Source organism: Lepus europaeus, chromosome 14 (assembly GCF_033115175.1).
Source record: "Lepus europaeus isolate LE1 chromosome 14, mLepTim1.pri, whole genome shotgun sequence".
Lineage (NCBI taxonomy): Eukaryota > Metazoa > Chordata > Mammalia > Lagomorpha > Leporidae > Lepus > Lepus europaeus.
In genome coordinates this window covers 29,708,495-29,723,155 of record NC_084840.1, presented here as the reverse complement: position 1 = coordinate 29,723,155, position 14,661 = coordinate 29,708,495, and the positions used below count along the sequence as shown (strand labels likewise).

Genomic DNA, 14,661 nt, shown 5'->3' with positions numbered 1-14,661 from the left:
ATCATGGCCCCTGTGCCATCAGACTCTTGGCTGAGATGTCCACTTACCACTTGTCCTTTCTCCTTTTTTTTTTTTTTTGGACAGGCAGAGTGGACAGTGAGAGAGAGAGAGACAGAGAGAAAGGTCTTCCTTTTGCCGTTGGTTCACCCTCCAATGGCCACCACGGCTGGCGCGCTGCAGCCGGCGCACCGCGCTGATCCGATGGCAGGAGCCAGGTGCTTCTCCTGGTCTCCCATGGGGTGCAGGGCCCAAGGACTTGGGCCATCCTCCACTGCACTCCCTGGCCACAGCAGAGAGCTGGCCTGGAAGAGGGGCAACCGGGACAGAATCCGGCACCCCGACCGGGACTAGAACCCGGTGTGCCAGCGCTGCAAGGCGGAGGATTAGCCTGTTGAGCCGCGGCGCTGGCCACTTGTCCTTTCTATAATCTTCCTGCCCACTCCAAATTGTAGTCTAATAACTAAAATTGTGTGCTCTTTATCCCTTTCCATTCCTCTCCACTGCTTAATTTTGTCCAGGTTACTTATCACTGTCTCATATCCTTTAACATGTTCTGTTTGTTTGTTTATTGTTGGCTCCCTCTACTTACATGTAAGCTCCAAAGGGGTGGGGACAGTGACTACTTTACCCATATCTGTTATTCCTCCATATGAAGAATAGGACCTAGCCCAGAGGGGAGCCTCAGTAAATGTTTATTTGGCAAATGAATGAATTATTGACCTCGAAACCCTTACAACAGATTGAAGAAATGTGCATTCTAACGCTTCCTCTCTCATCACTGGTCACTCAACAGCCTCATTACTCACATGTAGCTTCTCCTGATTTATGGAGTATTTTAAAGCCACATACCACACAAGGTCACAAATAAAATAATGTTTAAAATGGACCCTGATCTCTCATTTGTTTTCATGAGTTTCATCATTTTTCCTTCTTCAGTGATGGTTTTAAGTACTGTGTGGTCATTAGGAGGAACTTACTTTAGACTCATCAGAATGTTCCCAACAAATCGTGTTGATGATCAAATTGTGCAAAGGGAAGTTCAGGTTGCTACAATACAGTAGTAACAGAAACAATTAAATTAGCAATTGTCAGGCTCTAAGTAAGGTGCTTAATTTAAATAACTTCTGATTTCACAACAATCCTACAAGGGAAAAATCTTTATTGTATAAATACCAGAAAACCTGGGAATAGAATCACAACATAATTTTTCTAAAGCCACAGAGATTTGCTTAATTTTGCTTTGAGTTTCTAGCTAGCTTTGAAATAAACACTGATATGATAGGTTCATTCCCATTTTATCTACTGGAAAAATAATTAGTTGATAACCAGGGTCATCTTGTCAATTGAGTAGCATACACTTTAATGTCACTCATTCCTGTTAGGCCTTCTAGAACATTCAAATACATTTCCCCAGTAGATTATATCAAGCCGGTGTACTGAATTCAGGTTGGATTTTTCCGAGAATTTCAACTTACACCAGAAAAAAAGGGACATGTATACTTTAATATATAATTCATTTGAATATGGGCAAAGGCACTATGAGAATGACAACTGTATAAAACATTTGAGGAAAAGCAAATTTGTTTTAGCACTTTCACGACTGAGAATTAAGGCTGACATATGCTGTTTTCAGCCATTTATTTGTATTTATCCTTCCAGAAACATACCTTGTTAGCAAGCTTCCCTTCCTCTAAAAGGAAAACAAAGCCAACCATGGTCAGGTGTAGTGGTGTTACTAAGATGACCGTGGGTGATACTGATGGAAGGGATATCAGATCTGGATTGCTCCAGTGTTCATTTGCTCCATCTTTTACACAAATAGTTAAATTAAAAAGGTACTTTAATATTTGCATCATGAATTTCCCTCCATGTTTTCAATTAGACAAACAAGTACAGGTGGGAATGTCTTGAATATTCATCTGTCTTGCTGCTTGTGGGGGGGCTGGCTTTTAAGAAGAAACTACCAATGTCATTGTGCTGTGGTGAACAATAAGGAAGTAGAGTAGTTCAGGAATGAAAATGTTAAATTAAATGGACCATGTTGAACATTGTTGTTGATCCTGAGGAACAGTTTTTCCAGTATATGGAGCATTTCGACTCCATCCAGCATATGTTCTCCACAGTTTTCTCTGCTCTAATTCATCTGTGTTTTTCGACAGCTCCAGATGGCGTGCTGCCTCCCAGGCTTTCATCTGCCACTCCAACCAGTCTTCAGGTTGTCTGGTCTACACCAGCTCGGAACAACGCTCCCGGCTCTCCCAGATACCAACTCCAGATGAGGCCTGGCTCCTCCACCCACAGATTGTTAGAGTGAGCATTCTACTTTGTCTGCCCTCCCATCAGCTGTGTTATACAACTCACACAGAAAATTTTAAAAGACTTGGTTAGTTCTTATGTACAAGTACTGGTTACCTATTAGAAGTCCAAATGAACAAGAACAAGCAAACAAGCTAAATGACAATTATTTGCTTTGCAAAACAAAATTCTGTTTTTATTTATAGAGATAGAGTATATTCTCTAGATTTCATTTATATAGTAGAGTTCATTTAGAGTAAGAGTTCTTCACACAAAACTTTTCATGAACATGAACCTGAAACCAACAGAAAGTTATCTTCACTGTGGCTAAAAAATTACAATGACCTATTCTACAAATTGTACATGACAATCAGTCTGTATACTAGTAGAATATACAGCTCATACAAACACAGGATTACAAACCTTCAGCCAAATGGCCACTTATTTGAAAGAAGTATTAGTTGAGGAAATAAAATTGCAATGCTTAAATGCATGTTATTTTCTGAAATTTCTTGTAATCATGTTTTACTGTTATTTCTTTGAATATCTAACACTTCCCTATTAACATTCTTTTCCCATATAGGTTATTTTCCAGTCCTTCTGCATCGTTAAGCTATGAAGTGAGAGATCTTCAGCCGTACACAGAGTATGAGTTTCGGTTGGTTGCCTCCAACGGATTTGGCAGTGCACATAGTTCTTGGATCTCGTTCATGACCGCAGAGGACAGTAAGTGGTCTGAACAATATACAACCAAATGTCTTCTACATTAGAGCATCTTAAATGTCTTCAATTTTTCCAGAGCAAAGAAATGAGCCTCTCTCATTTCTCACCATTTAGGAACACTGATCTTTCCTGGGGCAACAGAGAGGGTCAGGGCAGTCAAGTCACTCCAGGAGAAGAAAACTGTGGGCTTTCAGAGCAGAGTTTGAGACAGGCTGAAGTAGTTCGCCATCCACATGGCTTGGCCTCAACCTGTCCTGCAGAGTATTCTTCCGTGCCCTGAGACAGACAGGTTGTCATCCTCTGCTCTGTGACTGAGGTTCTCTGCTTTGGAGGACTTCCAGAAGTTGGGGAAATGAAATATGAACCTTAATTTATGAGTATACTTAGAGCATCCATATTCATTTTCTTGGAAATGGAGCCTGTTGTACTTTTACTCATACCCAAAAGGCAATCTTTAAGATAGAGAAGTATACTCTGATAATAGTGATTCTGTATGAATTATAAAGAGCAGATTTAGATTGCTATATTCAACTGGTTGTCTAGTATTTCACGAAAAATGTTCTTTTGCATATATTATGTTTTTACTAGGCTGTATTTGAGAAACACATGGCTATGTTTGGTTTTATACAAATTATGTCTACGGAAGCATATACATGGAAGCTCTTTTTTAAGAAAAGTTAGCAATGAAATCAGGCCATAGAGAGTGAATGAGGACACTGTATCTTTGAACAGTGAGGTTTTTAGGGTTAATCTTGTCAAGTCTTTTAATCACAGTCTTCTTGGGAGATGTTGCTGTTTTGGCCAATTGCCATTCTGGCTCTATATCCAATGAGGATTTGAGTGACTTTGAAAAGTCTAGATATTAATACAAAGGTACAATCTCTGAGACAACAGCATTTGTGTATTAGATTGTTTTATTTCTCTACTACCTTTAATTGTATTATTTTATTGAAGATAAGACATCAGATGAGACAGAATTAGAATAAGCCACTTTCTTTAAAGTTTTATTTTAAAAAATCATTATGAACAATAATCTATAATACTTAATCCACTTCTCCCAATTGATAATCACTCCCTGGGAGCAAGTTAGGTACTTTACAAGGGCAAATGCAGTGTTTTTAGTCTCAAGGGTACCATTTAGTAAATTATCAGCGCAGTACAATAAACGGCACCCAAGGCCCTGGAAAGCACTGATGCGCTGTCTTTTAGGGGAGCATTACGTACACTCCGGGGAACCTGATGCCGTGGTCACCGACGGCGCTCAGATTTATGAACTGAAGAGTTTGCATTCACAATAGAATTTTGAAGAAACATTTTTTGAAAAATAACTGAAGTTTAAATCTCCTTCTTAGATGGAACAGCATACTTGATGACACTCACTAAAGATCATCTAGAAATAATTATTCCCCTACTGCAGAAATGATGGCTCAGTAGAGTGTCAGATTTGAGGAAGGAAGAAGGGACTTTCCTTTTTTTTTCCCCACAAACATTTCTATTCCCCCAGAAAAAAAAAAAAATGGAATATTCAGAGGCAATCAGTCCACAATCCTTATGGAATGTTGGCCACGACCTCCTTGTCTTCGAGCAGGAAGATGGCATATAAAAAAGCAAAATCCAAAAAATGTTGCCAAGTGCCAATTAGCACAGCATCCTTTGTTCAGAAAACTTACCTCCCATCTCCTATCTCAGACTGTGTGCAGTCAGAATTTTAATGCACAGAGCCCTGCCATCTTTATGTCTTTGAAAGGCCTGTGTTTGAAGTGAGTGGTATTAACCCTTCATTTTCCTCACATAAAATTTAGTTACACTTAATCTTATGTGTTTGGTAGGTATCAAACTCTGCCATGATTTTTGTTTAAATCCTTTGCCTGAAATGAGGAGCTCTTCCTTCTGCTGCTTTGCACGGGCTCTGTGAGGCTGGACACATTAGCAAGGAGCCGGAAGCTGGCCCTGTGACCCTCCAGGTTAACTTACCGCCACGTGCTCACCCCTGAGATGTGGTGACAGTGTACTCTATATTTTGGATGTCAGTGGAGATGGATTCCATCTCTGAAAGGATGTGCAATTGAGTTGACAAAGACTGAGTGATTGGCATTGGGCACAAGCAGTTTTTCTGTCAAGACTACAAAGCATTGCTTATAAAACCACCCATGCTGACAGCTCACGCCAGAATTGCACGTCATACTTGATCCTGACCAGCACCTTCTGCTCACCAAAGTGCAATTTTCAATGTAGAAATTCCACATATCATCTTACAGACTGAAACAGAGAAGTCACCTCATGCCCACATTTAAATTTCATATCATCAACAGGCACCTTTCTGCATGAGCCACACGCTCAAACTTCCTAGTGCCAAAGTAGGTCACCAATGGCAACATTTTTAGTGTGATATTTCAAGACAGTGATTTTCATCAAGCCTGTGACACAGCTGAAATCAGAAAGAGAAACCTAGACAGGAAATGAGCTACAGCAGAGACGCAAATGCTCAGGTGCCGAGAGAAGTTCTCCTGGACAGAGAAAAGGGCTGTGAGGAATTTTAATAGATTTTTTTTTCAAATAATTTGTCATTTACATTGGTGTGCCACCGATATTCAGTTCCATGCATTTTTAAAAATCTAGTGTGCTGATGCCAAATAATAATAATGCACATTTCCTATGAATATTTTAAATCCTGTTAAACGTGTGTTAATAAAAGATGTTTGTTCCAGCCAACTTGGTCAGTGTAGTGTTCAACTATTTGCAACCAGATAAACACAAACAACACACGACTTTTTTATGTGCAGCAAGCAGTCCAAGCCTCTGCCATGTCTGAAGCTTATAAAAATGCATTATGATTGTGTTAAACGTGGGAGTGTATGATTAGGAAAATGAAGGCACTTGTGTGGCAACTGAAATTTTTGATATCTTTAAAATAGAAATAACTGCCACTCATGGTTATATTATAGTTCTCTCTCATGCTCATTTACAATTATCTCATGTATGGTAGGTATGTGAATGCAGAAATTGTAGCTAGTAGAAAGGGTGTATGTTTTTGAACCAACTTTTCCTAAAAATTTTGGATAACTTAGACCGGTAAAGGTCGAGTAATCTGTTTTTCTCAGTGTTTTCTAGGTAATAAGATTGAATGTGAAAGAGCTGGTGATTTCAATCATTTTAATGACAAACATATAGGATATAGACAAGCAATGAGATCAACTATTGAAGTTAAAATTGTTTTCTAAAAATCACTTTGCTCCTTCCAAAAAAAAATAAAATAAAAAACCAAACAAAGGTTAATTGACTCCAAAGTATATTAGTTGTCATATTTTTAAAAATTTGATGATTTCCTTAACCTTGGAGTTTAAAATTTCACCTTTAAATTCTCAACCATATAAAGAGGCATTATTAAATAACATTGATGGGATTTGAACAGTTGATTCTGCAGGCTTAGTTACAGTCTTTTTCATTCATTTGTTATTTTGCTAACAGACTGATTATTCATGAGTTCTGACTAGAGCATGCTAAAAGATAAGAAGACATACCTTACCAGGGACATAATGAGATTTTAAGCACTATTCGCATTCTGTATTAATGTATGGGATTAGATCTTGCTATTTTCCCCACTTTGTAAATTATACTCTGAACAGCAGATGCAGCAATGAGGGAAATTATCTTAGAATCTAGGCCCTGCTTTACTTTCCACCCTCAGCAGTCTTCATTCACCCCTGAGATTCCCATTGCAGTTTACAAACAAGAGGTTCTTTGGAATAAGATGGAAAGACTTTGCAATGTCAGTTGAAACCTAGACTGAGCAGATCAGCCTTCTTCTTTCACTGCCTGGCAAAATGCCACCCACTCATCGAGCCCCAGCTCACATGTCACCTCCCCTGGGAAGCCTTCCCTTTGCATTGCTTTCTTCAAATTTGGGTTTGTAATTACTTGTGCATGGTCAGTATGCCCTTCTGAATTATAAATTCTCAAGACCAGAGCTCTTTCTTACCTATCTTGGCATCACCAGTACCTGATGCAGACTCTGATACACAGCAGGTGCCTTGAAAGTTTCAGTGGAAATACTGATTCGAAAGAGTTTATGTAAATCCATGAAAATCAACCAAGCAAACATCAACTGAGTACCTGCTGTATACCAGGAATCAAACTGACAAGGACAAATCTGACTTTTTTTTCCCTTGCGGCATCCTTTTTCTGGCAAGGGGCATACCTGGTAAAACTGCAGTTAGAGGCCACAGAGCTGAGCCACCTATAAGGGTAAGTCTGCAAGAAAGGCACTGCCCACTAAGTGCAGTGCCAGAAAATCCTGCCTCAGGGGACAAGACCAGGAAAGGAAATAGGCATATTTGGAGTTCACTTTCAACAAAAATTCGAAATTTACTTTATCACCATTGGTCTAGAAAATCAGTCACTGTAGGAAGTGGCCACAGACATCTGAGACACAGAGAAGGCTTTTAGGGTGCTGTGTCACCAGTTCCAGCCTCTGGGTATGACACTAGGAGGCCTAGGGTGAGAAGCAAAAGTATTGGAGGGAAATCCCCAAAGTGACCCTCGTCCTTTGCTGTAGTCAGAGGCAGGCTGCTGGCTGTCGCTTTGATTCAGCATTGGCTGTCTTGGCTCGTTTACAAATGCTCTAATCAGAGAGCCCTCTGCTAGCCCCAAACCATGTGCTCTTCAAAATGAGGGGTGTGGGGTGGGACACAGAAAGGGAACCCAAGAGGAAAGCATTTTCTGTTCTTATTCTTACAGCCTATAATGAGAGTAAGGCACTCTGAATCCTCATTGTGAGGAGGGGAAGTAAAAATGTGGTGTGAATTTTGATAAATTGATCAAGATCATTCCAGAGTAGGTATTTCCAAGTGATTTGAAAAAGTGCACATGTGCTCTTAAGAGTATTTAAATGTTAAAACTATTATTACTTTACAAATATCTTGTTATAATTTGTATTCAGAATTAAAGTCTCAGTAAGAATCCTTAGGATAAGAGAGTTCTATGCAAGAGGAAAATGGGAACATTTTAAAATGAAGGTGCAGTGTATTTATATCAGTATATTTTACGTTATAAAGAAATATGAACTGTAAGTTTCAGTTGTGTTACATGACTAGCTTGCTTTCTCCATTCCAAATACCTTTCCTGGTAGCTTTAAGTATTATCATCTGAATGCTGACATGTTTATCCTTTCAAATAATTTTGTGATTATCTACACTTACATTAACAGAAAATCCATGATCAAAAGTAACGTATTTTATCCAGTGAATTTGAGAGCAAATTTTCTGCGTTTGTCGTTACGTAGTTTGTTTTCTGTCACATAAATCCTCCCGAATTTGTACATTTTTGTAATTAATAAGAGAAAATATTATGATTTTGTGTTATGTTATGCCCTAAAATTTTATTATGTATTCAAGCTAAAAGTGACCAACAGAAAATTTTTTAGAAGAATGAATGAACTGATGAAAAGTTCTGTCTTGCCTTCATTTCTCTTCTGAGCTTTTGCATTTCACGTGGGCACATTAAGCTCCCTATTTCTGTGTTCCTTATATCCAGGCACTGAAAAATTCAGATAATAAGCAATCAAGATTTCCTCAGCCTTTCCTAGGTCTAGTTTAAGAAATGAACAAAAAATAAATCTATGATAGCCACCTTCTGATTATTCCTTATTTGATTGGGTGCCTGTTACAAGCAAGACATTTGGACAGTAACTGTGTTTCTGTTCTTTCATTTAACCAGAAAAGGCTATCTGCTGACCATTCACTAAATGCTTTAGCAAACTATTTTTGTTTTTTAACTTGGAGAAAAAAATGAAACTGTCAGGATTTTAAAAATCTCAGCAGACCAAAGACGATGACCCAGTGCTAATTGCCATCCATTTTAGTAAATGGCAGAAACTTAGAGAGTCTCAAATCTAAAGTCTGCTAGCTGCTTGCTATTAACAAGAAATATAGGTGATTCCCAATATCCTATATCCATTTCCTATAGGATTTTATATAGCACCTGCCCAAAAAAGAACATTCTGTAATGCTAAAATAACGCAGAGGTTCTTTTCATCATGTTATCTTACTCACTTTGACAATGTAGCTGAAACTCCTCTTTTCCAAGCAGATAAAATAAGTACAAAGAGAGAAGGGGCTGTTCGGGGTCTGCAAAACCTACTGTGGCAGTATAGCTATGACCTCTGTAACTAGAGTGTATGGACCATGTTTGGAAAAATTCTGATGAAGCTTTATCTAAATACAAGAGGTGAATATAATGATACGTAATGTTCTTAGGACTTTTTTTGCCTTCTATGAATTCCCTCATGAGTATGTTTTATTTTCTGCCCCTAACATTGAAGGAAACATTCGCTGCTGCTCACCTCACACTATGTCCCAGTTCTAGAAGTGAAAACCTACTTCCTGCCCCATCCTCTACTGCCCTACTAGAGGAGAAATGTGTTTGAGGTTGGTTCTCCTCCTTGTAGACCACCCAGCAGTATCTTCTCAATCCCAACATCTTTCTTGCCTCTGCAATTCCTCATGTTAAAGAATGGTGCCTGTGTTACACGGTCCATTTGCTTTTTTATCAGTTGTCAAAAAGCTGAAGGTGCATTTTTGTGCAAAACTGCGATGCACGTTCTTAACATCTGTTTTGGGACACAACTCTTGTAATCTCTTCGTTAGCACAAGATTAATATTCCTTGATTTATCAATCTTCTTACATTTGGTTCTTTTATTTTGAGCTGTCAGAAATTCTTTGGGAAAGTAGTTGGGGGCCTGAATAATAAATTGATAAAAGAATTCATGATTATAGAGAAGACAGTGTCCATTGCTCTGTTCTTTTGCTAAACATATCAGTACTGTATAATCAAAAGGCTTCATTAACAATTAACATATAAAGGATCATTTTATATAATTATATGTGCCACCATGATTTTTAATTCATTGGTAAATTTATGGAGTTGATATTACTGAAATGAGCCTTTAAAACTCACTGAGTGAGCTTTTAATTAGAATGGTAAAAAGTTGGCTCGGGGCAAGAATGAGAACATAACAGGGAAACTGATCAATCACGGGTAATTCTAATAGCAAACAAATGTAGAAGACCCACAAAAACCACTGTTAGGAGAGCTCCAAAAATTTCATCGAGAGATAGAATTGAAATATGTTTATTTTGATGCAGAAAAAATGAAATCTATGCATAGTTTATGCAAAATATGCAATCATGAACTTTTTGAAAAACCCTGATCTGCATTGATTTTAAACACTTTTATACCAAAATAAAATTCTTTGAACTCCACTTTCCACATGCTTTTTGAAGCCCCCTTATATACACATTCAAATTGGGAGTCGGACTGTTTATACAGACACACACACACCCCTGTGTACACATACTCTGCAATATACACACCTGCATGTAGAAGTAAACAGACCCTGGTGTTATCAAATTACTGGTCTGTTTTAGGCTGGGGCTGAACTTTCGAAGCTCATGAGCAAAATAGTTCCCCATAAAAGATAATTTCATTTGCCAAAATTGAAACTGCTTTCTGTTATTAATGCTGTAATGAAATGATCTGAAATATGAAGCTGTGATCGGAGCAGAAAGGCTGCTCCCGTTCCCAGCTCCATGAGGGAGTTCTCTAAACAATTACACCCACGGAGAAGGCTGTACACTTGTGTTTTCATCACTGGCCAGCCAAGCTGTGTGCCTGTCATACTTCCCAGTCTCCCCTCCAGTGACAGCCGCATTGACAACATGTTATACTCCACATTGATTTTACAGTTAAGGAGCTGATTGTGATATATAGGGATTTTAAGAATTCAGCTGAGAGGCTGACTTTTGCCTTTTATCATTCCATTAAAATTTTATAACCATCTTTTTCATGTCATTTCATCCATGAATTCTTACTTTAGAAAGTGATAGCTACTGCTGTGAGCATAACTTTTCTCATGTTCAGAGCTTTTTATTGTATTAGCAAACTACCCCAATTATAGTTATTACTCATGTTTTACATAATTGTGGTGACCCTTTCAACCATGCAGTAGCAGGCCAGTTGATTTGTATATAGAATTAGATGATTCGGCTTATCATTTTAAAGCACTAAATTGAAAGAGTGCCAGGAGTCAGGTTTTAACACTTCCCTAGCCAAAGGAGCTAATTAAGCTGCTTTCAGGCTCCTGGCCTGAATCTCGAGTTGAAGGAGCCTTGTGCAACAAGAGCAGAGAGTGTACCCAGCCAGAGTGGGAAGCTAATAAAATGTATGCCGGCTTTTAAGCAGGGGTGGGGGTGGGGGGATCATGAAATTGAAATTGAACATCTCTTCTTCCCTAGGATAAGAGATCATCTTTAAGGCAAGGCTGTGTTTGTGAGGATTTGAAGTGCAAGTTCATCTCATTATCATGGAGGTTCACCTATCACACTATCGTATTCAGGAGAAATAAAAGGCTTATCCCCCTCACTGCAGAGAACAAACTGCACCCGTGTTGTTTCTTTTCCCTGAAGAAGCTCACAGTTTGATAGTTCACAGATGAGGAATAATTATGCAAGACCCTGATGAAAATCTAATAGGAAAGATTTTGATTTATAAGTGTATGTTGTTCTTTTTGGGGGAAAGAAGGTGAGATGGGTTAGACATTAAAGACTTGAATCTCCACCATTGATTTTATGAACCCCGATCTCAGAGGATTTACTTTTTTTCGATTTCAAAACAACATTGATATCTTACAAGACTCGCACTAGCTTTTCTCAGAGAAATAGCCAAATCTAGGTGACAAGTATAAATAAGAAAAGGAGCTATATCCCCATTTTGATCTAATAATTGCTGCTGCTGCTGCTGCTACTGCATACCAGAGAGCAAAAGAAAAAAAGTCACGTTGGTTTGAAGAAGGCTTTACAATAATAGCTCACAACAGACTAAAACGGGAAATTCCGTTAAATCACTGTTCTTTTAGGACTTCTCTCTTCGAATCGGGGACATTAGCAAATTGTCAGAAATGGCTTGATTTCAGGGTCAGTGCACTGTAGCATCTTCCTCCTCCACAAGTGTGTTGCTTCCGCCAGTCCGGGGTGACCAACACGTGAATCCTGTTGTGTGAAAGCATGTTCCGCTAACGGACTATTGTGGATGCTGACTTCGCAAAGCCGTATCCTGCGTTTAAAACGCAAGCCTTGGAGGTAACACTGACTCTCGTCCACACACTCACACCATCAAGGCTGCTTTAAACAATTACTAAATCCAAGTATATCTTTTTGTAAAGATTTTCAATAAAACCCAGTGTTCACAGAAAAATCTCATAAATGTCAAAACTCCTGTGGGCAGAAAAGGGGGCCACAGTATTTTCTTGATCTGTTGTAGCAATTTATAGATTTCAGCCCGTGGTTTATAAGAATGCTAAATGTTCTGGAATTACAGCTGTTACTGATCAGTGATTGAGCCAGATTTGTGTTATTGCACCATGTTCTTGCTTGTACCTAGAGAGCAGTAAAGCCTCAATATAATAAAAAGCACCTGCATTTTAAATGAAATTTCAATTGAAAAACTTAACAGCCCTTCAAATTGCAGAATTTAATGCAGCCCAGTAAAGCTTAAATAACACTTTGCCTCCGCAGGCTGAGGGGCTTGCATTCAAGGTGACTTGATTGTGTCGCCTGGTGAAATTATTTACAATTAAGGAATTTCTCTGGAGGGCTGCAGAATATTTGCTGTTCCACAACACCTATGCAGGCATATGGTGGGCCTTTTTCAGTATTCATGGGGCCTCCTGAACCTTTATGATAATTGAATCAGTTAGAGTGCTGAGTGGAGCAAGCATAAAACCTGTTAACCTAAAGGTCAGATCTGTGCATTGTTTATTTATCAGTAGGTGAAAGAGCTAAATCGGCAGCTTCTGTCACAGTCACAGTAAAAAATCACCTATAATATTAACAGGGAGTAGATAAATTGCAAAACATGGATTAGAATGATAAACAGAACCAAGTATAATATGGAATATATAATGAGAGATGCCGAAGGATTTTACTGGGCTGTAAAATACGTAGGTTTGTTATGATAGTGTTATTGATTATAATTAGTTACTGGGGCTTTTGGAAAAAAAATGTAGCAGAAGCCAGAACTTGGGTTTAAAAGCCTCCTTGTCTGTTTCTTTTCTAATACCTTTATTTTCAAAAATCTTTGTGAAGGTTTTGCTTGTTAGCAATAGTTATCTTAGAAAAGAAAGTGGCAATTTTGACTCAGTAATATTCAACAAGTATTTCACAAAGATGAATGAGCAAAGCAGCCAGCAGCCATGGCCTTGTCTTGATGGTAGGCTATTTGTTTACCCACTGGCCTTTGCCAAGTGTTTGGTCTCCATGCTGTCCTAGGAGACCTGTCACTTGTTTCAGCTGTATTTTGAGGAGCTATGGGAGTGACTTCTTGGATTTCTTCTCCTTTATAGAACCTGGACCTATAGACCCTCCGATTCTTCTGGACATAAAGTCGAGGACAATGTTGATCACCTGGCAGCAGCCTCTGCAGTGCAATGGGGTCATTACCCACTATAGCATTTACCAACGTGGCCATCTGTGCTTGAGGGCTCCTGGGAATGTCACCAGTGCAACAGTGCTTCATTTACTGCCATATACAGCCTATACGTTTCAAGTGGAAGCCTGTACAGCCAGAGGGTGTTCCCTCTCACCAGAGTCCCAGACTGTGTGGACACTCCCAGGGGCACCAGAAGGCATCCCGAGTCTGGAACTGTTCTCTGATACTCCGACGTCGGTGATTATAGCTTGGCAACCCCCCACCCACCCCAACGGCTTGGTGGAGAACTTCACGATTGAGAGAAGACTCAAAGGGAAGGAAGAAGTTACCACCCTGGTGACTCTCCCAAGAAATCATTCCATGAGGTTTATTGACAAGACTCCTTCTCTTAACCCATGGACACACTATGAATATCGAGTGCTGATGAGCACTGTTAATGGAGGCACCAACAGCAGTGCTTGGGCGGAAGTTACCACGAGACCCTCACGACCTGCTGGAGTACAGCCACCTGCAGTGCAGGTGCTTGGACCCGATGCAGCCAAGGTAAGATCCAGAGTGTTCTTTGCTTTTGCACACTGAAGGAATGCACCCTGGTTTGACTCTGTGTTGAACAGAGCCATCTACTGACAAAACGAATGCATTTGTTGTTTTAGGCATTCACTGGAGAAACTGGGTTTTGGCCTTTGGCCCAAACTATCTTGACTTCGATGTCAGTTTTTCATTTCTCCCTGTATCCCCCTAATTATATTGTCGAGATGCTTCCATTTGCCTCGCACACCTGAAGTATTTTGAATGCCACAATGGGATGCTTAGCTTAACCACCACGTCAGATTTAAATAGATCAGAAAATGAGAAGAGATGGGAAAATATGGAGGAATGGATTAGCATATTAGCAAAAGTTCCAATGACCAAGACTCTGGCACTTTTTAATAATCAAAGAATTGAAGTGACAGGGAGGGAAATAAAAAATACCACAATCCTGGGTTATCTAGAAAGTGTTCAATTATTCACCTCATTCTATTGGGAATGAACTCTAGAGAACAGGATAACTACCATTGTTTTGGCTGGCATACAAACTTCATTCAAGGGAAATTAGTATAACCAAACAGGAGGGAGTTTTGTAGCTTAGAAGCCTCTTTTGTGTAAATACACACATGCTT

The 14,661-nt window shown here is 39.2% G+C and overlaps 1 protein-coding gene across 1 annotated transcript in view; it reads left to right on the top strand.

Moving 5' to 3' along the window:
- Nucleotides 1–14,661, top strand: part of USH2A (usherin) — an 855,126-nt gene that overhangs the window by 574,811 nt on the left and 265,654 nt on the right. The window contains exons 38-40 of the mRNA XM_062211324.1: nt 2,160–2,310; nt 2,879–3,021; nt 13,416–14,044. Coding sequence (XP_062067308.1) covers nt 2,160–2,310; nt 2,879–3,021; nt 13,416–14,044 — 923 coding nt within the window. The remainder of the gene's footprint in view (nt 1–2,159; nt 2,311–2,878; nt 3,022–13,415; nt 14,045–14,661) is intronic.